The sequence below is a fragment of the Mercenaria mercenaria genome, chromosome 2, assembly GCF_021730395.1.
Source record: "Mercenaria mercenaria strain notata chromosome 2, MADL_Memer_1, whole genome shotgun sequence".
Classification (NCBI taxonomy): Eukaryota; Metazoa; Mollusca; class Bivalvia; order Venerida; family Veneridae; genus Mercenaria; species Mercenaria mercenaria.
The window spans coordinates 93,549,706-93,576,250 of record NC_069362.1 but is presented as its reverse complement, the minus strand read 5'-3'; the positions used below and the strand labels follow the sequence as shown (position 1 = coordinate 93,576,250).

Here is a 26,545-nt window from a genome sequence, read left to right as displayed (position 1 = left end):
ATCTATGTATAGGCACCCTGGGGCACGACAATCGGTGGGAAATGTCTCGTGCAAATTTTGTCAATTGCAGACGACATCTCGCGAGATATAACGAGATCCAAGATGTCAGCGCCCATCGGTAAATTTTGCTCGTTTTATTTTAAAATAGATTAATGTATTGTAATGTAACGAAATAGGCAAAAATCCTGATTTTGTCATGTGTAATTACAATTTACAAATGATGGAGATGGAATGTCAATAGGTTTTGAATGATATCTAAGTAGAATTGCGTAAGGTGTCGACTGAAGCAATATTCGGACAATAGCGTGTAGTCAAAATCAATCGGAGAGATTTCAACAAGTTAACATTAGCTGCAGTCGGCGAACGATAATAAAAATGGCGCGAAAATGTCAGGCGAGACTAAGACAGATAATTTAGGTTTGTCAAAAGTCACCTAAATTAGATAGGAAATCATGATACTTGTCAAATAGAAATCAACATTTACTTGATTGGCAAATAACTCAGGTGGCTAAGCTGTCGGTTTTCAAATGCAGTGTGAAACAACACAAATTCGAAATGTGCAAGGGGTTTATTTTCTAAGGAAAAGTTTTATGTAGCCCTGCTTTTTTTTTATTTATTTCAGTTTGATTCTTAGTTAGTCTTCTCATTGTTTTCTTTTTTTCCTTTTTTCTTATTACGTTTGTTTCTTTTTTTCTATTTTTTCTATTTTGTTTTAACTTGTTTTAATATCTAAAATTCATTTCATTTCCGGCTTGTCCGCTGTATCTGTTGCAGAATCGTCGGCTGTGTCCATTTCAGAATAATGAAATCGCTCATCAGAAGCTTTTTTCAATGTTTGCCATTTCGAGCTATGGAATGGTATTTTAGTGTTTAATGTGGGGGTAATGTACTTACATTCCATCAGTAAAACTTTGACGTTCAGGAAGAACCCGTGTATGCTGTATTACCATATTATTTTTAAAGCCAGTTGAAAAACCGGTATTGTATCTATGCTGAAAAAAGGTAAGAAGTATACTTCAACCCAGTATTGAACTCCAGACCTCAGGTGTCATACCTAGCAGCCTAACCCATTGCGCTAACACAGTACTTCGTTCATCGAGTCTTAGTTTGAGATATTAATCCATATCGTCTATGCGTGATTTACCTAAACTGGTAAATAGTAAGGTCGACTGCGTTTGTTTGCAAATATCAAATTATCGTTCGATTACTGTATGTATAGGAAAGATCGTGTTTGTATACAAATCCGTTGTATTTTCTATTTTTAGAAATCAGGTGGGCATTCGCCGAACGTCCATGTTTTTAGCTCACCTGTCACATAGTGACAAGGTGAGCTTTTGTGATCACCCTTCGTCCGTCGTCAGTCCGTGCATCCGTCAACAATTTCTTGTCTGCACGATAGTGGTTTCATTTATAATTTTATTTTAACCAAACTTGCACACAACTTGTATCACCATAAGATCTCGGTTCCTTGCTTGAACTGGCCAGATCCCATTATGGGTTCCAGAGTTATGGCCCCTGAAAGGGCCAAAATCAGCTATTTTGGCCTTGTCTGCGCAATAACAGCTTTATTTATGATTTTTCTGACCGAATTAAATACAAAAAAGCAATCCTAGTATATAAATCGATTCATGACCAATGTCCTAATTATCTTACTTCAAATTTTACTCAAAAGCAAACATCCGATCGTGAACTTAGATCTAGAGAAAATGATGAACTAGTAGTACCTATGCCAAAAAAGAAAGTTTTCGCAAATCTTTGCACTATTCTGGAACAGTTATCTGGAATAACATACCTAAATATATACGTTCTTCAGACACCCTGGAGAAATTTAAAAGATCGTACCTTCAGTGGCAATACTCTGACAGTACAATAAGTCATAATTGCAATTAAATGTCAGGAAATACTGTCTCTACCATCTCTCTCCATTTTCATTGTAAATAGTTACTTCAGTTGTCCTGTATTGTATATAATCTTTCATTCTCATATTATTTTTCTGATAACATATAACTTTGTGTGTTTTATTTTGTCATAATTTTATCCGTGTTTGTATAAAGCCATGTATATGTGGACCATATTGTAAATTGGCTTAGCCAAATATGTTATCCACTATAAATAAAGTCGTTATTATTATTATTATTATTTGATTTTTACCAAACTGGCACACAACTTGTATCACCATAAGATCTTGGTTCCTTTCTTGAACTGGCCAGATTCCATTATGGGTTCTAGAGTTATGGCCCCTGAAAGGGCCAGAATTAGCTATTTTGACCTTGTCTGCACAATAGCAGCTTCATTTATGATTTTATTTTAACCAAACTTGCACACAACTTGTATCACCATAAGATCTTGATTCCTTTCTTGAACTGGCGAGATTCCTTTATGGGTTCCAGAGTTATGGCCCCTGAAAGGGCCAGAATTAGCTATTTTGACCTTGTCTGCACAATAGCAGCTTCATTTATGATTGGAATTTAATCAACCTTGCACAAAACTTGTGTCACCATAAGATCTTTGTTCCTTTCTTGAACCGGCCAGATCCCTTAATGGGGTCCAGAGTTATGGCCTGGGCTGAATGGACCAAAATTAGCTATTTTGACCTTGTCTGTACAATAGCAGCTTCATTTATGACTTGATTTTAACCAAACTTGCACACAACTTGTATCACCACAAGATCTTGCTTCCTTTCTTGAACTGGCCAGATTCCATCTTGGGTTCAAGAGTTATGGCCCCTGAAAGGTCCAAAATCGGCTATTTTGGCTTTTGCAGCCATAAATTAAAGAGACTTCATTTATGGTTTTATTTGATACAAACTTCCAAAATATCTTCAACAACAATAAATCTTGGATTCCATGACAAATCAGATCCAGTCGTAGGTTCCAGTTATTTTATATCGGATTACCTCCCCTGATTGTAATCAAAATGAATTTATATCGGTAAGTACTTATAGGACTTACTTGAAATTTCATTATTGTTGTTAGTTGGACTGAGACAATCAGGGTAGATAACTATGGACTGATTTTATGTAAAATCACCTCCCTTTATTTTAAATTAAAATGGGTATATCTCCGTAACTAATCAAGATACTGATCTGAAATTTCATTTATGCCAACATATTTATTTGGCAGATCCTTCTTTTGTTCACTTACAATATTTTTTTTTTAGTTATTCTTTTACGTTACTATAAATAGCTTATTTTTAGTAACTTTTATTATTGGCCATAGGGAAAAACCGAGACCACTTTTCTGTGGTACAACATGGATGGTAGCTCCGATTTTTAGGTGTTTTTTGACATATCTATACCTTGTAAGAATTTTTTTCTTTTTTTTTGGTTAAATTTTTTCCCTTTTTTGTACCTGTCCTTTGGATTTAGATATTTTTTCTGAGGACCTTCTTGTCCTCAAGTGCAATGATAACAGGTGAGCGATATAGGGCCATCATGGCCCTCTTGTTTGTAAACAGTGATGTTTTTCTAACTGTTAAAACTTTCTTAAAATTACAAATTATATCAATAATTTTTTGATCAATGGAAAGGTTATAAAATAAGCAATTTAATATGAATTAAGGCACCACCTAGCATGGGGATTTATCTTTTATGTATCCACTTACAAAGAAATATTCAACACTCAAAAGAAAGTGAAAGTGAAACTTCGCTCTAGACAGTGAACATTTAGTGTCATCATACCTATTACAGCGAATATCATACTTTGTGACGGTGACGTCATTCATCGCATCTTCACACTGGATTTAGGATTTGTTCTTGTTTGTTTGCACTCCACGCAGAAACATAAGTGCCTTTACACTTCCTTACTGTTTTACAAGTGTTTTTCAGTGCATGTACAGTTTTCATTAGGAAAAAGAAGTAAAAGAATCATGTTTGCGCGGTTTACGAATTTCTGTGACTGATTCGGGGTGCTCTGATGTTCATGCAGACAACCAGTCTGCGGTGTGTACATAAACCGGAACTGGAAATCATCGAAAAATATGCCTCAGTATATGCAGACAACAAAGACGAATAACTATATACGGACGTTACCGTCTCGGGGATTTTCATCCCCTATTAATCAGGGCTCCGGAAATTTTGATAACTCAATCGGTCCGAAACGAAAATCCTGACATCGGCGCTACCCCACCCACCGCATTCCCAATATTACATATTTTGTAAAACGTGATAGGGTAAAGAAATAAGCATGTCATGCATTAAAACTGAGTTACCAGTCACCGCGCGTTACCATACAATGAAGACATTTATTCAGTGTTATGTGTGATCGTTACTTTGTTTAAATTTCGATGTTTTTCCGAGATAATACAAGGCATTGACACCGTGTGCGTAACTAGTCTAAAAGCCAACGCACGTGACTTCGATACCGTATACACGGCAGATACTTTGTGATGTTTCCTCATTCTTTGACGGAATTCTATAAAATACAATGCGTCAAAGTGAGTAACACGACACATAGTCACTGCTAAACAGCCTCAGTATTTAAAGAATACTCTGCCGCGGACCGAATGTGTACATTATTTGAACGCTGAGATCGAATTTCCCACATGTATAGTACCAAAACGTCACGCGGGTTGGCCACGGATATTTCATTTCACTTACGTTGTACTTCAGTAAGCAACTACATTTTATAAAGTTATATGTTCTCTTCTGATGTAAACAAAATTTCATTTTGAAACGTTTTTTAAAAGACCGATTTGATAAACAGTGCCACTCCGGTTTTCTTTATCATTCGTGGTTGCCCGTCCATTTTTTTTCTTTTTTGTACAGTCGGGTTGCAAAGACGATTTTCTGCATTTGTTTCAACTGGAGCCCCAACAAATGAATCATGTAATTTTTTCAAATCAAGTAATTATAAAAATTATTTTTATCGGTTTTCCGTGTGATGTCTCATTAAATCAAATACCTATAATGTACAATTATAGCTCTTTGATTAAATGCAGCGACCATTTGTTTGTTACCGTGATCAAACATAGCCTTTTGAAATAATCCATCCATCGGATTCTAAATAAAAGAAGTGAATCCCCGTTGAAATGATTTGGATCGAGTCAGAAACGTTAGGAAACCAGTCAAAAATGATGAATACACCGCAGTCGGCTGTCTGCAAACATTAAAGGATGTGCCGCGCGAGCACTGATTGCGTCACGCGCTAATTACGAACCGATTATCAAAGTGACAATCAGACCGATTGACACGTTTTTTGATTATCTGAAGGTGCGACCAACAATTTCCTACTTGGCAGGTGATCGTGTATTGTGATATCAGACCGAAATTTATTCTTTTCTCCATTTTTACGGGACCGATTTTTTTCGTTTTTTCACTTCACGAATCGGTCTGAAAAGTCAAAAATCGGTCCAAAACCGACAAACCGGCAAATTTCCGAAGCCCTGCTATTAATTACTTACAATTACTATTTCGAAATAAAATGGATTAATTATGAACACTTAACTAACACTGTTTTTCTAATAGTTTTGAACATCACTACGCGCGCTATTAAAATTATATGTCATTCAAAACGGTTATTAATTTTAAGAAGATATTTGAATACGAAAATATGAAAATTGTTAGTATTTCAAATCTTTTGAATTTTAAAAAAACTATAAATGAGCGAAAAATTTATAAAAAAATAAAAATTCCGACCTCATACACAAACGATGTAAAAACATTTGTTTTGCCCACCACCAGATAAACAAATGTTATGCGTGACATCGCGGCAATCTCTCCTATAGCTTTTTACTGACATATTTGGACAAGATATTGCATGCAGACAATGCAATATCATGTCCAAATAATGCTACATATGATTTATCCAAAATGAAAGTTATGTATATATAGCATCTACACAAGTAGTCCAAATATTAGGACGTTTTGGGACAGCCTGATAACTTTTGACTGTCGCTGTCGCTGTCTCTGTCGCGTCCAAATTTAATCTGCATATTTCTGTTAGGAAAAGTCAGAAATTAAAAAGCAGCCACTCAGCGACAGTAAGCTTGTCTAAGCGCAAATGCAGCCACACAGGGCGCGAAATTCATTATGACTTTTTTGGATTTTTCAATGTCTTTGTTTTCCAAACTGTAAAATGCAGATACGGGTAAGGCTTAGAGGGATGAGCTATAAAGTATCAGATCGTAAAATAAGTCATACCGATAAGCCAAATGAGTAGAGCTGTCATTGATTCGGTCTGAGGCATATTGACGATATATTGGAAGACAGATATCAATGATACAATGATATATCGATTTCCACACATTTATATGAGCCAGTCAGTAACAGACTATCACTTATTTAGCTGTTTTGTGCACGTATATTTGACTGCTTATTACATATGTTTTTGTATTACACTATATTCTGTCTTATGGCTATGGTGCGAGTTTAGACATGACCCGATCTGACAGTTTGTCAACTTCATTTACCGAGCAAAGTACTTTTGGGCAGGAAAAACGAGGATTTCGGGTTGGAAAGAAGAAGCTTTTTAGCTCCACTATTCGGACTGTGTCGCTGTTGGCATCGGCGTGAGCTTTCTTGGTTAAAGTTTTTTGGCAACCTTTGTTTTTCTGTCATATCTTTGTTACTATTGCTTATATCTTATTGTAACTTCACATAAACATTGTCCAGCATGCAAACAAAGTATTTGCAGGGGCTGGGCTCATTATACCCAAGGTCAAGGTCACCAAGATGTTATACTTATTATTTTTAAGGTTAAAGTTTTTCGGCAACCTTTGCTTTTGTGTCATATCTTTGTTGCTATTGCTTATATCTTACTGTAAGTTCACATAAACATTGTCCAGCATACAAACAAGGTATGTGCATGGGCTGGGTCCATTATACCAAAGGTCAAGGTCATGAAGGTTTTATTCTTGGAATTATTTTCATGTAAATTTTTTTTGAAAGCTTTGTTTATAGACATATCTTTGGTTCTTTAAGAGATAATGACTTGAAATTGAAAATATTTCTTTATAATGTGTGTTACAAGCCTCATAACTCAGACAGAATTTTGACAGAATTATGCCCCTTTCATACTTAAATTTTTTGGCAAACTTCGCTTTCTGGATGTTACTTTAGTACAGTATAAGATAAAGACTTGAATTTTGAACTGTATCTTTATCATCATCATCTGCATGAGTGGTAACAATTCCCATAACTCTGATTTGTATTTTTGACCAAATTATGCCCCTTTCATGCTTAAATTTTTTGACAATCTTCGTTTTCTGGAAATAACTTTGATACTATATAAGGTTATGACTTGAAACTCAAAATATATTTTTACCATCATCATCTGCATGTGTAGTAAAAATCCCACAGTCCCAGTAACTCAAGTTTGTGTTCTTGACAGAATTATGCCCCTTGGTACATATATTCATTTTACTGTCAAATTGCCGAATAGCGGAGCGCGCTGTCTTACGGACAGCTCTTGTTTAGAGATTTTGTGGATCTATTTATTTGTAAGTGTATGGATATTTTTAAATGTGTATCGATAATCGATCAGCCAAAAAATATTATCGGTACATCGATATTGTTTCTGTCGATGACAGCTCTACAAATGAGTAAGGCAACTACATAAGGGAAAATTATGTGGTGAAATATGAGCTCCTTTCAAATGATATATACCACCCTTGTGTAGATATAAATCATTTGAAAGGGGCTCATATTTCACCACATAATTTTCATTTTGGATTGATTTAGGATGAAAACAGGGTTTTTTTTTATCTGTCTGGTCATATTGTTTTCATCCTAGGTTGGATATTCATGCCTGTGCTAAGAAATAGATGGCCAAATATCAACAAGCCAACAACACCCTGGCATTGAATATTATTTTTCAGTTTGCAGGTAGATCATTTACATCCCAATGTTCATTTCTGAGAAATAAGTTTTTAAACATTGACAAGATTTAACAGTTAAGCTTTGTCAGTCAGAAACTATTGTGGCGATGCAAATGTCACAACTAAACAGCCATTCAAAAGCTTCTAAGAATAAAATACAACCACATGCATGTAAGTTATATCAAATGATTTACTAAAGCTATCCTTCCCTGGCATCTGCCTTTACTAATGTAATTTGGCACTATTTTAAATATTGTTCATTTTGCTTTATTTTTTGGCAATTGGAACGTTTTGTTGTTTTGCTTCAAAAACATAAGCGGAATAATGCAGATGAAATGGCAATTAGCAAACGAAAGTGAACAAGATTTGAAAGAAGTTAGAATTGCATTTGTTAAAGATATGCAAGGTAAGCATAGGCTCAATGAATCATAATAATTTGTTATTTATGAATTACACAAACATGGTTGTATTTTATTTAAATTTACAGCTAAATATTTAAACGCCATTAAATCACTTGTCTTTGACAAACTTGATTTATAGCATTGATATGAGGTGCTCAACCAGCTTTATTCAGTTGGCTTCTCTATCAGCTTTTTAGGCTCAGGGTGAGCTATTGTGATCACTCACCGTCTGGCGTCAGACTGACTGTCCGGCATCCGGCCACACTTTCCTTTAAACAGCATCTCTCCCAAACCACCAGGCCAATTTTGAGGAAACTTCACAGGGATGTTCCCTGGATGGTCTTCTTTAAAAATTGTTTAAAAAATTGAATTCCGTACAGAACTCCGGTTGCCATCTTCTTGTCCAAAACCACAGGGCCTAGGGCTTTGATATTCAGTATGTAGCATCATATAGTGGTCTTCTACCAATATTGATCAAATTATCCCCCTAGGGTCAAATATGGCTCCGCCCCGGGGGTCACATGGTTTATTTAGACTTATATAGGGAAAAACTTTGAAAATCTTTTTGTCCAAAACCACAGGGCCTAGGGCTTTGATATTTGGTATGTAGCATCATCTAATGGTCTTTTACCAAATTTGTTCAAATGATCTCCCTAGGGTCAAATATGGCCTCGTCCCTGGGGTCATGTAGTTTATGTAGACTTATATAAAGAAAAACTTTGAAAATCTTCTTGTCCAAAACAACAGGGCCTAGGGCTTTGATATTCAGTATGTAGCATCATCTAATTGTCCTCTACGAAGATTTTTAAGATTATCCTCCAAGGGTCAAATATGGCCCCACCCTGGGGGTCACATGGTTTATATAGACTTATATAGGGAAAACATTGAAAATCTTCTTGTACAAAACCACAATGCCTAGGGCTTTGATATTTAATATGTAGCATTCTATGGTAGTCCTTAACCAAGATTGTTCAAATTATCTCCCTGTGGTCAAATATGGCCCCGCTCTGGGGTCACATGGTTTATTTAGACTACACACACAGAGTTGAACATGGCTCGAAGTCGGATCTTTCAAACACCCAGGATCGCTCGACCCGAATTTATTCCTTCCTTATTCTATATAGCTCTACCTTGGATTCTTGAACTTCAAAAATTCGAACTCTCGAACTCATTTGGTGGTCCCCTCGGCTTAATTACAGTGATAATTACACCTATTGAGTCGAACAGACAATTTGTCACCGAAATGACTTGTGTTTACAAAGTTTTTCACACCTCTGCCTGACATTCGCCAAGATTCCCCTTTAATATGCATAATTTTTACACGCTTACGTAAATTGGGCCGGATGATGTCACATGACGTTGCCATGGGGACTAGTATTTACTTATTATTTAACCAATGAAAACATAATTTTGTCATTTCAACTCGGTATTCCCTAATCTACATTTATTAATATGTAGCAGTTTCATTCATTTTTCATGATACATGAAGAATTGAGAGCACATTTCCGTGTATTTATTGAAAACCCCTCGTATGTCATGTTTGAAAATGAATAATAAAGCATATTTCAGCATTCGTTTTTTAGCTCATCTGATGTTTTGAGAAAAAAAATGATGAGTTATTGTCATCACTTGATCGGCGTCGGCGTTAGCGTTGCCTGGTTAAATTTTATGTTAAGGTCAAATTTTCTCCTAAACTATCAAATCTATTGCTTTAAAACTTGCAACACTTGTTCACTATCAATAGCTGACTCAGTACAGCAAAAAACATAACTCCATCCTGCTTTTTGCAAGAATTATGGCCCCTTTTGGACATAGAAAATACGTGTATCAATTTTATGTTTAGGTCAACTTTTCTCCTAAACTATCAAAGCTATTGCTTTGAAACTTGCAACACTTGTTCACCATCAGAAGCTGACTCTGTACAACAAGAATCATAACTCCATCCTTCTTTTTTGCAAGAATTATAGCCCCTTTTAGACTTAGAAAATCAGATTTCTTGGTTAAGTTTTATGTTTTGGTCAACTTTTCTCCTAAACTATCAAAGCTATTGCTTTAAAACTTGCAACACTTGTTCACCATCCAAAGCTGACTCTGTACAGCAAGAAACATAACTCCATCCTGTTTTTTGCAAGAATTATGTCCCCCTTTTGGACTTAGAAAATATCAGATTTTCTTGGATAAGTTTTATGTTTAGGTCAACTTTCCTCTGTAACGGTCAAAGCTATTGCTTTAAAACTTGGAGCAATTGTTCGCCATTAAAAGCTGACTCTGTACAACAAGTATCATAACTCTACATCGCTTTTTGCAAGAATTATGACCCTTTTTTGACTTAGAAAATCATGGTAGGACAATATATAGAGACAAAAAACTCAGATGAGCATCTGCACCCGCAAGGTGGTGCTCTTGTTTTTATTTATCATCATATCATAGTTATATTACACACATTTAGGTACAATATGACTATATATTACAATGTAAGGTTTGTAACACATCATGCTCCCAAATTCACAAATTCAAAATGGCCGCCATTTTGATGGCTCGAACAATGGAAAACTCGAACTAATTTCCATGGGACCCTCGAGTTTGAGCCATCGGAGTTCAACTGTATAGGGAAAACTTTGAAAATTTTCATGCACAAAACCACATTAGGGCTTTAATATTTGGTTTGTTGCATCATTTAGAAGTCCTATACCAAGACTGTTCAAATTATTCCCCTGGGGTTAAAAATGGCCCGCCGGGTGGGGGAGAGGGGCACATGGTTTAAATAGACTTGTACTAAAAAATTCTCATCTTAAACCATAAAGTCCAGAGCTTAGATATTTAATAGATATCATGCATTAGCGGTTCTCTAACAAGATTGTTCAAATCATGACCCTGGGGTCAGTATAGGCCATGCCTGGGTGGTCACATGTTTGTTTTTGAAGCTTTAGCAAAGAAATTTGTTCAAGCAAGCAACTAAACTCATGTGAGCAGTATAGGGCCATCATGGCCCTCTTGTTTTGAATTGGGGCACATGGTCCCTTATAGGGGCTGCTAGAGCTGAAAATATAAAAACCTTTAAACAACATCTTTTCATGAACTGCTGGTTGGATCTTCATCAATCTTGGTCTGTAGCATCGTTATAAGGTCCTCTCCTAATTTCTTTCAGAGAAATAGTTTTAAATGGCTTTTTCTCATGAACTGCTTGACGGATCTTCATCAGACTGGATTCGTAGCATTGTTGTAAGGTGCTCAGCCAACTTTATGCACCTGGGAGCACTTTGCCCCTTTTAGGGGGCTGCTAGATATTAAAATAGAAATACCTTAAAATGACTTCTTTTCATGAACTACTTGATGGATCTTCATCATAGTTGTTCTTGAGCATCATTATAACATCCTCTAACAAATTTATTCAAATGAGAGTACTTGGCACCTTTTAGAGACCACTATAGCTATAAGTAGAAATACCTTTAAACAACTTCTTATGAACCACAGGATGGATCTTCATCAAGCATCATCATAAGGTGCCCTGCTGATTTTGTTCAAATGGGGATGCTTGGCCCAATGTAGGGGCCACTATAGCTAAAAATAGAAATACCTTTAAATGAGTTCTTTTCATGAAATGCTTGATGAAACTTCATCAAACTTGGTTAAAGCATTATTGATAAGTCCTCTACCAAATTTGGTTAGTTGGAGATGTTTGGCCCTTTTAGGGGCCGCTAGAGTTAAACATAGAAAAAAAAACCTTTAAATGACATTTTCTCATGTAACACTGGTTGGACCTTTATCAAACTAGGTCTGTAGTGTCATAGTAAGGTCCTCTTCCAATCTTACTAAAATGGAGCACTTTGCCCCTTTTAGGGGCCATAAGAGCTGAAAGTAAAAAAACTTCTCTTGAACCGCTTGAATGATGGAGCTTCTGTAGCATCACTTTAAGGTCATCCCCAAAATTTGTTCCACAGCTAAAAACAGGAAAAGAAAATAAAACTTTAAATCTTGAAGTTTTATCTAATGGCTACACATTTTTGAGCGGTCACAGTCACATATAGAAGAAAAAAACAACTTTAAATAACTTTTACATTAATGAACTTCTTAAAAGATGTTCAGCAAACTTTGTCAGAGCCAAGGTCAAATGGTGAAGGTCTCTTCAGGTGAGCGAATTTGGCCCATTTGGGCCTCTTGTTAAAATCATACATCTTTTGAACTTAGAAATTTTGGTGAAAGTTTTCCATGGTGGCGTGCTTCTGAGCAACTGCTAGGCCAACTTTTAAACTTGACACATGTCTTTGGTACCATGAGGTGACATCACATGGTGGCAAGTCATATATCTGTAACTTTTATTTTGTTAAAATTATGCCCTGTTTTCAAATGAGAAATTTTGGTTATTATAAAAGGTCTGCATCAGAATTGCATGTAATTAGGTTTCTCTGAATTTATGAGGGTGAATGCTTTCTAGCTGAACATAAGATTTTTTTCCCAAATTCTACAGATATCTTTGCATCATGAGATGACTTCACTTGTCAGGTTTAACAACAGTACTTTGGCTTACATTTTTGCAAATTTATGCCCCTTTTCCACTTATAAATTTTGGTGAATGTTTTGCATATAAATGGTAATGCTTTCAAACTGGCATCATGAAATGACCATATTGACTGAGGTTCTATATTTCCATCTTACAGTTTTCTTCAGCTTAGAAAATTTTGCTAAAGCTTTTGTATATAAGTTAGTGTTAGGTGGAAGGGCTTCAAATAGCCAAGCATGCTGTCAGTATACAGTTAGGGCAGATGCAGCATTGACTATGAAACTAGGGGTCATGAATTCAAGATACTGTCCCTCCAAAAAAACCCAACTAACTTTGGGATAAGAGTCTTGGTTATGGGAGCTTTAAGATAAGATAACATAAGATTTTTTTGAGTCGGCAAGACAGCAACATATAAACATAAGCTCTTATGAGCTTTTACAACCGACTATGAGCATTTACAACAGACTATTACACCTGGAATGCTAAAGAACCAGGGAAGCATTTGGAATTGGAACATCATCAGTATCTTACACTAACCTCCAACTAACATTACTGACAGCCTTCTGGAGGAGTGGCCAGTATAGGTTACTAGTGGTGACAATAAATAAGCTTAAGAACAAACAAAGGTGACACTTCTTGGTTTACATGCTGAGGTGATAAATTGCCACAGTAAGTCTCAAAATTTGCCAATACCAGTTTGCAGGGTTTTTAGCTCACCTGTCACATAGTGACAGGGTGAGCTTTTGTGATCGCCCTTCGTCCATCGTCCGTCGTCCGTCCACAATTTCTTGTCTGCACGATAGAGGTTTCATTTATGATTTTATTTTAACCAAACTTGCACACAACTTGTATCACCATAAGATCTCGGTTCCTTTCTTGAACTGGCCAGATCCCAGAGTTATGGCCCCTGAAAGGGCCAAAATTAGCTATTTTGACCTTGTCTGCACAATAGCAACTTTATTTATGATTTGATTTTTACCAAACTTGCATACAACTTGTATCACCATAAGATCTCGGTTCCTTTCTTGAACTGGCCAGACTCCATTATGGGTTCCAGAGTTATGGCCCCTGAAAGGGCCAAAATTAGCTATTTTGACCTTGTCTGCACAGTAGCAGCTTTATTTATGATTTGATTTTTACCAAACTGGCACACAACTTGTATCACCATAAGATCTTGGTTCCTTTCTTGAACTGGCGAGATTCCATTATGGGTTCCAGAGTTATGGCCCCTGAAAGGGCCAAAATTAGCTATTTTGACCTTGTCTGCACAATAGCAGCTTCATTTATGATTTGATTTTAACCAAACTGGCATACAACTTGTATCACCATAAGATCTTGGTTCCTTTCTTGAACTGGCGAGATTCCATTAAGGGTTCCAGAGTTATGGCCCCTGAAAGGGCCAAAATTAGCTATTTATACCTTGTCTGCACAGTAGCAGCTTTATTTATGATTTGATTTTTACCAAACTGGCACACAACTTGTATCACCATAAGATCTCGGTTCCTTTCTTGAACTGGCCAGATCCCAGTATTGGTTCCAGAGTTATGGCCCCTGAAAGGGCCAAAATTAGCTATTTTGACCTTGTCTGCACAATAGCAGCTTCATTTATGATTCGATTTTAACCAAACTTGCACAAAACTTGTATCACCACAAGATCTTGGTTCCTTTCTTGAACTGGCCAGATTTCTTCATGGGTTCCAGAGTTATGGCCCCTTAAAGGTCCAAAATTGGCTATTTTTGCTTTTGCAGCCATATGGAGACTTCATTTATGGTTTTATTTGATACAAACTTTCAAAATAACTTCAACAACAATAATTCTTGGATTCCATGACAAATCAGATCCAAGCATAGGTTCAGAGTTATTTTATATCTGATTACCTCCCCTGATTGTAATCAAAATGGATTTATATCGGTAAGTACTTATAGGACTTATTTGAAATTTTATTATTGTTATTAGTTGGACTGAGACAATCAGGGTAGATAACTATGAACTGATTTTATGTCAAATTACCCCCCTTTATTTCAAATTAAAGTGGGTATATCTCCGTAACTAATGAAGATACTGATCTGAAATTTCATTTATGTCAACAGATTTTTTTGGCAGATCCTTCTTTTCTTCACTTACAATATTTTTTTTTCTTAATTACTTCCCTTTTACGTTACTATAAATAGCTTATATTTAGTAACTTTTTTATTATTGGCCGTAGGGAAAAACCGAGACCACTTTTCTGTGGTACAACATGGATGGTACCCCCAATTTGTAGGTGTATTTTGACATATCTGTACCTTGTAAGAATTTTTTTTTTCTTTTTGGTTAAATTTCTTCCCTTTGTTGTTCCTGTCCTTTGGACTTAGATAATTTTTCTGAGGACCTTCTTGTCCTCAAGTGCAATGATAACAGGTGAGCGATATAGGGCCATCATGGCCCTCTTGTTTGTTTGTTTTGTTTGTTTGTTTTGGGTTTAACGCCGTTTTTCAACAGTATTTCAGTCATGTAACGGCGGGCAGTTAACCTAACCAGTGTTCCTGGATTCTGTACCAGTACAAGCCTGTTCTCCGCAAGTAACTGCCAACTTCCCCACATGAATTATCAGAGGTGGAGGACGAATGATTTCAGACACAATGTCTTTTATCAAATCGTCACGGAGAACATACGCCCCGCTCGAGGATTGAACTCGTGACCCCGCGATCCGTAGACCAACGCTCTCCCTACTGAGCTAAGCGGGCGGGCTTGCAGGGTTTTTTCTAGCTAATTTGGGAACATAGCCTATACCTCCAAAATTGGGAATTTTGACGCGTAAATGTTCCAAATTGGGAAATATTTAGTCCCATAGGATATAGTAAGGATGTGTTTAAGCACTTTCTCATACACTTGTTTCACATTGTACAACCGCTTTAACATACTTCCATTACAAAATTGTCCATAATTTGGTCAGTGTTTGTGCAATTTTGATGAAATTTTTTTCAGAATGTAGATTGGGAATTTTTGCGCTCATTTTGGGAAAATACACACTTTTTGGCATTGGGAATATAGCCGAATAAAACTGCCGAAAAAAAACCCTGGCTTGTGTGATATTTCTCAGCTTACAGTTATAAATGGAAACTTGAGTTATTTTGTAGCAGTTTTTCTTAAACATTTTGTATTTATCCATGTTTAGAAATGTCAGAGGAAACACAAAGGGAAAACATTAATGACAAGGCTCATACAGCACCAGGAGCTATTACTGTTGAAGAGGATGGTAGTAATGAAGCAGAAGGAAAAAATAAAGCTGAAGTCGCTGAAACAGGGGGTGCAACTCTTTCAAAATCACAACTTAAAAAGCTGAAAAAGAAGGAAAAATGGGAACAAGTTAAGTCACAAAAAAGGTATTAGTTGTTCCACATTTTTTTGCATGTCTTAGTAGATTCTTTTACAGGTTAATGACAGAATAGAACTGCACACCAAACATACTACCATTTTCACCAACAGACTGTGAAAACAGTAAGTTATAGACCTTTAATAACCATTGGTAATTCCTGTTTGATTATGGTTCCTCTGAATTCTTCAGTTGTTATGGAAACCATTGCTCATATGAACTACACTTATTGCTGAAGAATGCCAGAATAACAGATGAGAATAAGAAACTGCACGGAAATTTTAAATGGACTCAAACCTACCATGTAGGAGCTAGTATTCTATCACACAACATTTCTATTTAAATCATAGTGGAATCTTTATATATCAATAATTTCCCTCTCCTCAAAAAGGAAAAGCGAGGTGAGCTTCTAAGGCTTGAGGACTAAAGATTCAGTGTTGATTGAAAAATATTTACTGGTATCTTTAGGAAAGCGGAAAAAGAGCGCCACAAAGCGCGAAAACGAGCATGTCGAGAGAGAGGAGAAGAAGTTGGACCAACCAGAAAGCAGCTACGCCACAACAAGATGTCAAAGTCCAACTGTAAAATCAAAGTTGTAGTTGATTGTGATTTTGATGACTACATGGCTGAAAAGGTTTGTGATTTTGATGACTACATGGCTGAAAAGGTATATCAGTGTAGATAAAACTCTCATACGGACAATAATTTTGATATAACATCTACATAATAATGACTTTTGTTAGATTACTGAAAATCAGGAAATTGTTGTATGCAAATATGGAAAACATGCCAGATTATATTTTATGTTTCTCAGTAGATTATTGAAATATAACAATGGGTTATATTTATAACTTTCACAGATTCAAACAGTGGGATTTTTATTTTATAATTTTCAGTATAACATAACTGTACTTTTATGTAAGAGAAAATAGTTATAAACAAATAAGAAATTCTTTCCAAAATGTAATTCAGTAAGAAATAGAAGTGTATAAATACACACGAGAACATAAATGTATGTTCTCCACTGTGTTAACATGTAAAAAATCTAAAAATCACAAAGAACTGATTTACATTTAGACCAGTATTAACATTGTAATGTTCTGATTTAGTGTATGACATTGCTCAATGAGTGTGACATTGTATGGATAAAACTGACATAATTTGATAAAAGCAGGTAAAAACATGAAATGAAAAAAAAATTTAACCATTTTACAGGCAGGATCAAAATATCTTTGGGTTGTGGAGGTCAGATTTTAAAGTTTCCCTTGTGGCTGGTAATTGCCTGTTTGACTTTTCAGTAATGTTTGCTGGCCTCAGTTTATATGTCTTCTTAGAGTTACTTCCCTTTAGGTTACTTTGCATTATCTGTTTTGGATAAAGATGGATAGAAATTCTGTTACCCACCCCGAAGTGTGCTAAAATGTCTTGACTTAACATATCTTGTCTAGTTGATTTAAAGATCCATATATTTTATTTCATTTTTAGGACATAAAAATGTTAGTGAAACAACTCCAGTACAGTTATTCTGCAAACCGAAGGGCAGAGAATCCTCTTCAGTTCTATTGTTGTGGTGTAAATGGGAAGACTAAAGAACGGCTTGAAAATATTGGAGACTACAAAGGCTGGGATGTAAGTAATCTGTAGATCTACATTTTCAGCTTTATGAATATTTTCACATGCTGAATACATTGTTTACATTATTATGTCATAGATGCTTTTTTTTTTTAGCTCACCTGTCACATAGTGACAAGGTGAGCTTTTGTGATCACCCATCGTCCATCATCAGTCCGTCCGTCCATGCGTAGGTGCTTCAACAATTTCTTGTATGCACGATAGTGGTTTCATTTATGATTTTATTTTAACCAAACTTGCACACAACTTGTATCACCATAAGATCTCGGTTCCTTTCTTGAACTGGCCAGATCCCATTATGGGTTCCAGAGTTATGGCCCCTGAAAGGGCCAAAATTAGCTATTTTGACCTTGTCTGCACAATACAGGGGTCAGATTTAGCAACATTTTCTACTAGCTAAAAGTAGCTAGTGCCCTTTTTGTTCACTAGCTAAAATGAAAAGATACCGGCTAATGTCATGAATGTTAAACTATAATATTTAATTACTTTATTAATATTTTACTGGCAAAACCTACTGATTAATCTCTGTAAGTAGCCAGTCACACAAAAAAATTCTGTTAGCTTAAAATAGCTAGTGCCATTTTTATCCACTTAACAAGCTAAAGTCAAAGCCTTCCATTTTAACTTAATGCCAGCTGCAATTATGCATTATATCAGAGATTACAAAAATATCATTTATAAACACAAATGATAACATTCCTTTCATGCAGAAAAATGTATACCTGCAGAACCAACTTTATTAAAGCTTTGAAGACATTTGCTTGGTATATTATTGACTAGCTGAAATTAGCTAGTACATTCCAAGCCCACTAGCTATTCTCAAATTCCACTAGCAATTAGCTTGTATGCTTGTCTAAATTTGAACCCTGCAATAGCAGCTTTATTTATGATTTGATTTTTACCAAACTGGCACACAACTTGTATCACCATAAGATCTTGGTTCCTTTCTTGAACTGGCCTGATTCCATTATGGGTTCCAGAGTTATGGCCCCTGAAAGGGCCAAAATTAGCTATTTTGACCTTGTCTGCACAATAGCAGCTTCATTTATGATTTTATTTTAACCAAACTTGCACACAACTTGTATCACCATAAGATCTTGGTTCCTTTCTTGAACTGGTGAGATTCCGTTATGGGTTCAAGAGTGATGGCCCCTGAAAGGGCCAGAATTAGCTATTTTGATCTTGTCTGCACAATAGCAGCTTCATTTATGATTTGAATTTAATCAAACTTGCACAAAACTTGTGTCACCATAAGATCTCGGTTCCTTTCTTGAACTGGCCAGATTCCATCATGGCTTCCAGAGTTATGGCCCCTTAAAGGTCTAAAATTACCTATTTTGGCTTTTGCAGCCATATAGAGACTTCATTTAAGGTTTTATTTGATACAAACTTCCAAAATATCTTCAACAACAATAAATCTTGGATTCCATGATGAATCAGATCCAATCGTACGTTTCAGAGTTATATCTGATTACCCCCTTGATTGTAATCAAAATGGATTTATATCAGTAAGTACTTATAGGACCTATTTGAAATTTCATTATTGTCATTAGTTGGACTGAGACAATCAGGGTAGATAACTATGGACTGATTTTATGTCAAATTACCTCCCTTTATTATCCCCCCGACGAAAGTCGGAGGGATATAGTTTTGGCGTTGTCCGTCCGTCCGTCTTTCCGTCCGTCCGTCCTTCCGTCCGTCCGTCCGTCCGGAGCCATATCTAGGAAATAGTTGGGAATATTTATTTAAAACTTCATATACATGTTCACCACAATGAGTTCTTGCGGCCCGTCAAGTTTCAGTCAGATTGCCCAAGTAATACCAGAGTTATGGCCCTTAGAAGTTTCTAGTGTTAACTATATAGGGTACTATAAATATGGCAATTTCTGCATCATAACTTTTGATATATTTGACCTAGAACTATGAAACTTAAACAGAATTTAGATCACCATAATGTGGTTGTGTACACACAATTTCATTTGGATTTATTTGTAAATTAAGAGTTATTGCCCTTTAATTGTATAAAAATCCACATATTTGTACATAACAAACTTACCATTTGGCAGAATTTCATTAAATTTCTTTCATTCTTTTCCATGAACATTTATTGTAAACATGTGAAGTTGTGTACCCACACCTGGTCACCCCCTTAGCTTGATCACCCCATCCCCCCCCCCCCCCCCCCCCCCCCCCCCCCCAAAAAAAAATTCATTCCTTATTTTAGATTTTTTCCAAACAAACTTCATATACATGTTCACCACTATGAGGTTATGGGGCCCATCAAGTTTCAGACAGATTGCCCAAGTAACACCAGAGTTATGGCCCTTAGAAGTTTCTAATGTTAAATATATAGGGTACTATATCTATTGATATGCCAATTTCTGCATCATAACTTTTGATATATTTGACCTAGAACTATGAAACTTTAACAGAATTTAGAGCACTATAATGTGGTTGTGCACAGACAATTTTGTACGGATTTCTTTTTGTAACTTCAGAGTTATTGCCCTTTAATTGTCTAAAAATCCACATATTTGTACATAACAAACTTACCATTTGGCAGAATTTCATTAAATTTCTTTCATTCTTTTCTTACATTTATTATAAACATGTGAAGTTGCGCACCCACACCTGGTCACCCACTTGCCTTGGTCACACCCCCCCCTCCCAACCCCCCTCCCCACCCCCTCCCCCAAAAATCTTTTTTTTTTCATTTCTTATTTTAGATTTTTTTCAAACTTCCAAGTTGTACCATCCCCCACCTCACTTCTCCACCCAGTCATGCCACCACTGATCATGCATCCTCTGCCTCCCCCTACTCCCCCTCCAATTCACCCTTTACCTTTTTTTTTTTCATTTTAATTTTCAATCATATTTATAATCAACATGTAAAATTTTGTTTCCCTCCCGTTCCCTGCACCCAACCCCCTAAAAAATAAATATAACATATATCTAATATAGATATATATATTTCCATTCCTTTTTTTTTTTTTTTTAAATGTTCAAACCTTCACATGTTAAGTGTGACTGCACAAACCTTGCCCTCAGCCATGTTCAAGATATCTTACCTGTGTTCTCTTAAGGACATCTGATCTTTTAAGTTCAAATGTACATGTAAAACAGCAACACCTGGTGCCAAACCACTCAAAGACAATATTTCATTCCAGTTAAACTTCAAGCTCATATTTCAATTAACTGCATTTAATTTTAAAAGCTAAGCTTATTACAGTAAGCATATCCCATTCAAAATAAATTCTTTAGTCAGGATCAAAGTATCATACATTTATTATGTACTCTTTAATTAAACGTTTGTTTTCTGTTAAATTGATTTTGACTAATGAAATTATTTGCTTCTTATTAACATCCTTAACTTTTTGCTGGATATATCTTTTTGCCATTCCTCACCACAAACCCTTTCGGCGGGGGATACCAATTCATCGAATTTGCTTGTTTCAAATTAAAATAGGTATATCTCCATAACTAATGAAGATACTGATCTGAAATTTCATTTATGTCAACAGATTTATTTGGCAGATCCTTCTTTTGTTCACTTTCAATAATTTTTTTTAAATACTTCCCTTTTACGTTACTATAAATAGCTTATTTTTAGTAACTTTTTTATTATTGGCCATAGGGAAAAACCGAGACCACTTTCCTGTGGTACAACATGGATGGTACATCCAATTTTTAGGTGTATTTTGACATATCTATACCTTGTAAGAATTTTTTTTTCTTTTTGGTTAAATTTCTTCCCTTTGTTGTTCCTGTCCTTTGGAATTAGATATTTTTTCTGAGTACCTTCTTGTCCTCAAGTGCAATGATAACAGGTGAGCGATATAGGGCCATCATGGCCCTCTTGTTGTTGGTGTCATCATTGTGTAGTATTTTTGCAGCTCATTTCCTTGATAGAACTGTAAAGCCAAAGAAAAGTGTTAGAAATATCTTAGGTTTAATTTTCATTAACTATTACTGTGACCTTTTTATGGAAGATAGTTGGTCATTTCTTCATTGGCCATATGTACACTGGCATCAAAATGTTAATGCAGTTAACACTTAACTATGTAAACACTCTAATAGGTAATTATTTTACATTTCAGATCAGATTTCATTCAGAGAGTTACACCGATAAGTTTGAAAAGTCATCAATAGTATACTTGTCAAGTGAATCTACAAACATTTTGCAAACATTAGAAGAGGACAAAGTCTATGTAATAGGTGGTCTTGTGGATCATAACCATCATAAGGTATAGAAGACACTTTCATAAGGTATCCATGCGTCTTTAAAACTGATGACTTTGTGTAGACATTTTTGTCTTTGATTATAAAGGAGATTCTCATAACTATTCATTACAAAGGAGATTTCCTTAACTATTCCTTAATATTATAAAGGATGTTCTCATAACCATTCAACCTCATAAAAGAGGTTCTCATAAACTTTTACTATAAAGGAAATTTTCTTAATTCCTTACACAGAATGTTCCCATAAACATTTCTTATAAAGGCTGTATTGTTAACCTTTCATTATCAAGAAGGTTCACATAGCCATTCATTCACACAGAGGTTCTAATTACCATTCATTATAAATGAGTTTTCTAACTATTTATTGACTCGAAGAAATTGCAGTATTTTACGTATACAGTGTCTAAACTTGTTACGTACATGCAGGCCTCGATGGTTAGTGTGACTCCTTTTGCTATCATGTTCAAACTTGGCTAGATTTCAGTGAACAAGTGCTAGAGGTTTTTACCAGGTCGTTTAATTAAGCACTGGGTTCTCCTAAGTAGTCCATATAAACTAATGGCGGTTGCGACGTTAACACATAATAACATGCAAGCTCATATCTGTCTAATTACTAACACAGGGGTTTCATGAAGGACAGGGGATTGGGAGCTCCCCCTGCTATACTATAATATAATAGTTGTTTGAAGCCTGCATCATTTTTCTGTTGAAATTAAAGTGCAGAATGGGGAAAACTATAAAATACTATGAAGTAGTTTAATAATATTCTAAGCATTGTCTGTCTGTTATTCCTACTGAAGTATTATTGCATATTTTGTGTAATTTTTATGCCCCCCTTCAAAGAAGGAGGGGTATATTGTTTTGCAGATGTCTGTCGGTCGGTCGGTCTGTATGTAGACCAATCCGTTTCCGGATGATAACTCAAGAACGCTTGGGCCTAGTATAATGAAAGTTGATAGGAAGGTTGGTCATCACCTGCAGATGACCCCTATTGATTTTGAGATCTGTATGTCAAAGGTCAAGGTCACAGTGACCCGGAACAGTTAAACGGTTTCCGGATGATAACTCAAGAACGCTTGGGCCTAGGATCATGAAAGTTGATAGGGAGGTTGGTCATGACCAGCAGATGACCCCTATTGATTTTGAGGTCAGTATGTCAAAGTTCAAGGTCACAGTGACCCGGAACAGTTAAATAGTTTCCGGATGATAACTCAAGATTGCTTGGGCCAAGGGTCATGAAAGATGATAGAGAGGTTCATCATGACCAGCAGATGACCCCTATTGATTTTAAGGTCAGTAGGTCAAAGGTCAAGGTTACAGTGACCCGGAACATTTAAACCGTTTCCAGACAATAACTCGAGAACGCTTGGGCCTAGGATCATGAAACATGATAGGGAGGTTGGTCATGACCTGTAGATGGCCCCTATAGATTTTGAGGTCTGTAGGCTAAAGGTCAAGGTCACATTGACCCGGAACAGTTAAACCCTTTCTGGACGATACCTTGAGAACGCTGGGGCCTAGGATCACTGAACTTAATAGGGAGGTTGATCATGACCAGCAGATGACCCCTGTTGATTTTGAGGTCAATAGGTCAAAGGTCAATGTCACATTGAACCAGAACAGTAGAATTTTTGTTTACAGTGAGCAAATAATTTCTGTCCCTTGTGCAATTACTGAATGCATCAAGGAGGGCATTTCGTGTTCGACGAGCTCTTGTTACTAATATCTTAACCCACTAGGAATAGTTATTTTATACTTCTGGGAGAATTAAGTTATAAAGTTTCCTTCTTTAACATTCATTCTTTGAGAACATTCCCATTTACCTGTGACAAAAGATAGTGAAAGATTGTGAAAAAGAACTCACAAAAGAGCTAGTCTTTACCTCTAGCAAACTGCTAAATATCAATTTCAGCAGGGGGGCCTGAACCTTCACTATAGGAGCACTGCCCTCTTCACCACTGCTGGGTGAGAACCCCTCTGTACATCAAAGAGTACATCTTGCTGTCATTCTGTTATCACATCCACAATAATAGACATATTTCTATATTATCAAATTCAAATTACTGTAGGCTACATTACACTGACCTGAAAAAGCATCAGTGCAGCTTAGTGCCATGATGTTTCAATCATAAAAGTTATAAACTGGCCAGCTGATAGCAATTATAGTACATATAAGACAAATCATTGTCATTGTTTAATTAGGAGACAAAAAGGAAATGAAAACACCTTTGTCCATCAGCAAACTAGCCACCCATTATCAGTAATAGTACAGATAAGGCACACAATACTTTCACTTTCATTAGGAGAAATGTCAAAACAGATAAGGAAATTAACACACCTTTGTCTGTCCCTGTCTAGAGTATTGTTGAAGTGTTTTGAAACTCTGCCTCAATCATAGTGACAGTGTACATTAGTGTGACAAGATGCATAACTCTACCTGCAATTTTTCCAAAATAATGCCCCTTTTTAACTTCAAAAATTTTGGTTTAAAGTTTTAATAAATTTCAATGTCTCCTTTATTGGCCATAAATGCTCATGGTGACAGTGTACGTTAGTATGATGTATAACTTTACCTCCAGGGTCTCCAGAGTTATGCCCCTTTCTAATTTATGTATTTTCAAAGTGTACAATACAGTGTTTTCAACCATTGCAGATACTATGTTAAAACTTCACACTAATCTTTTAGGTAACAATACATGTCAGGCAGGTGGATTGATACATATATCCAGACATGAAATAAAACTTTTCTTTGTAACAAATAAATGCGGAAACATAAATTTACAGACACATAATGCCCTTGATTTTATTTTAGGAAAATTAAAGCCCACTAATAATAGTACAAAAAGCTTTTGTTTCAGATGAGACAGTTACTTTTGACTTAAGAATTTGAAACATTACTTGACGGAATTGATTGCCTCATGTATCAGTGTGATACATGAAAAGAGAAATATTGATGTTTGCTGATTTTTTTAAACACTTTATCAGTGTATATTATTATCTGCTAGCCATTTGGCACTGGAATATATTTTGTGTGTCAGTGTAGAGAAAAGGCTAGCATATGCCCCATATCCAAGGTCAGACTTCTTTTCAGGGTCTTTGTCACAAGCTGGCTGAAGAAAAGGGTCTTGCCCATGCTCAATTACCAATATCGGACTATATTGACATGAAAACAAGAAAAGTACTGACTGTTAATCATGGTTTGTACCTTTACGTACTTTCTCATAATGTACAAATAGAAATATTATTATCATTATTTAAAGGTGCTTTACATATAGCAATTGCAGCCACACTGGGCACAAAATTCATCCTCTGCTAGACAGACACAGAGCGATCTGACTAGAGTGAGATAAAGCCTCCAGAACAGATAGAGAGAAATCCTTTTTAGATACAGGCCTGTCTGGCTAACTTAGCCTAGCTTTTTGCGAATATGACAGTCTGGTTCTTTAACGTACCCAATGTATAGCACCGATACAGTAAAGCCGTCTTTCCTGGGAGGGAAGAGCCAGTACATGCCTCTTAGTCATGAAATACATATACATGCACTTGTTAGTTGTACATATTATTTTAATTGTCATGTTATGTCCATTTTCTTTAGATAAGATAGGTGGATAGATAAAATAAGGTGAAAAACATAACAAGAGACTGAAAATATTATTTTCTGGTAACAATATTTTTTTATTTATCTTTTCAGTATTTGAAATATTATTACATTATACTGAAACAAAAGACTGGCAAAAAGCATTTTATACCGTGTTACCACCAAGGAAAGGAGCTGTATTGAAACCACCAAGTTCCTCTGAGATAGTCAAAAATATATCAGCATCTCAGGAAAACATTGATACTGAAAGTGATTGCAATGACGACCAGCTGGAAACAAGTGCAACACAAACAGTACAGAGTAAACAGCTGCATAGTGATGTGTCTGAAGATGCAAGCGCTGATTGTGAAAGTGTGAAAAGGGAATCAGAGGATGAACATACAAGCGCAGATTGTGAAAGTGTGAAAAGGATATCTGTTGATGAACATACAAGCGCAGATTGTGAAAGTGTGAAAAGGGTATCAGTTGATGAACATACAAGCGCTGATTGTGACAGTGTGAAAAGGGAATCAGTGGATAAACATGTAAATAATGATGGTGAAAGTGTAAAAAAGAAAGCAGTAGAAAAGGATGACCCTGTAATTGTGACTTAGATAGTAATCTAGTAGGATAGTAATCTAGTAAAAACATAAAAGAAGAGTAATCGAATGTTACAACAGAAAAACTGGATAGTTTAGTACTATAAACCACTGATGTTTTATTTCGTCTCGGGAATAGGCTCTTATGAATAGGTACAAGAGCAGTACAACCTATCAGAATAACATACCAGTAGTAATGAGTGATAGTAACTTTCTTTTCATTGATCAATATCAAAAAGAATCTTTCAACAAATTAGCTCCATATTGCTCACTGTTTTCACACTGATTTACACAAGCAGTGTGGGGTGAGATCGTAACGTCTGTTAAAAATTAAATCTGAGTGAATATAATATTTTGTTCTTGAAAAATGACATTAATTGTGACAAGAAATCAAATATATATAATAAAGCATAGTAAAAATGAAA

General features: G+C 35.8%; 1 protein-coding gene across 3 annotated transcripts; it reads left to right on the top strand.

Annotated features, from left to right (window-relative positions):
* The first annotated feature begins 11 nt into the window (after positions 1-11).
* Positions 12-26,545, top strand: LOC123562380 (tRNA methyltransferase 10 homolog A-like). 3 transcript variants are annotated; one of them, XM_053537250.1, is made up of 7 exons: positions 12-118; positions 15,876-16,083; positions 16,542-16,740; positions 17,559-17,702; positions 21,803-21,949; positions 25,036-25,141; positions 25,636-26,545. In XM_053537250.1, the coding sequence occupies exons 1-7, from the start codon at positions 103-105 to the stop codon at positions 26,133-26,135; spliced, it is 1,320 nt and encodes a 439-aa protein (XP_053393225.1). In that variant the 5' UTR covers positions 12-102; the 3' UTR covers positions 26,136-26,545. The 3 variants fall into 3 exon arrangements, with proteins under 3 accessions (XP_053393225.1, XP_053393224.1, XP_053393226.1); XM_053537249.1 differs by lacking the exon at positions 12-118 and adding an exon at positions 246-417; XM_053537251.1 differs by lacking the exon at positions 12-118 and adding an exon at positions 272-417 and having other exon boundaries at positions 16,542-16,707.

Excerpts from the sequence above, each read along its gene's own strand:
- LOC123562380 (XM_053537249.1), top strand. The coding sequence starts at position 387 with ATGTCAGGCGAGACTAAGACAGATAATTTAG. Across the intron at positions 17,703-21,802 it reads GAGACTACAAAGGCTGGGAT|ATCAGATTTCATTCAGAGAG; the intron begins GTAAGTAATCTG and ends TTTACATTTCAG. Across the intron at positions 21,950-25,035 it reads TGGATCATAACCATCATAAG|GGTCTTTGTCACAAGCTGGC; the intron begins GTATAGAAGACA and ends ACTTCTTTTCAG.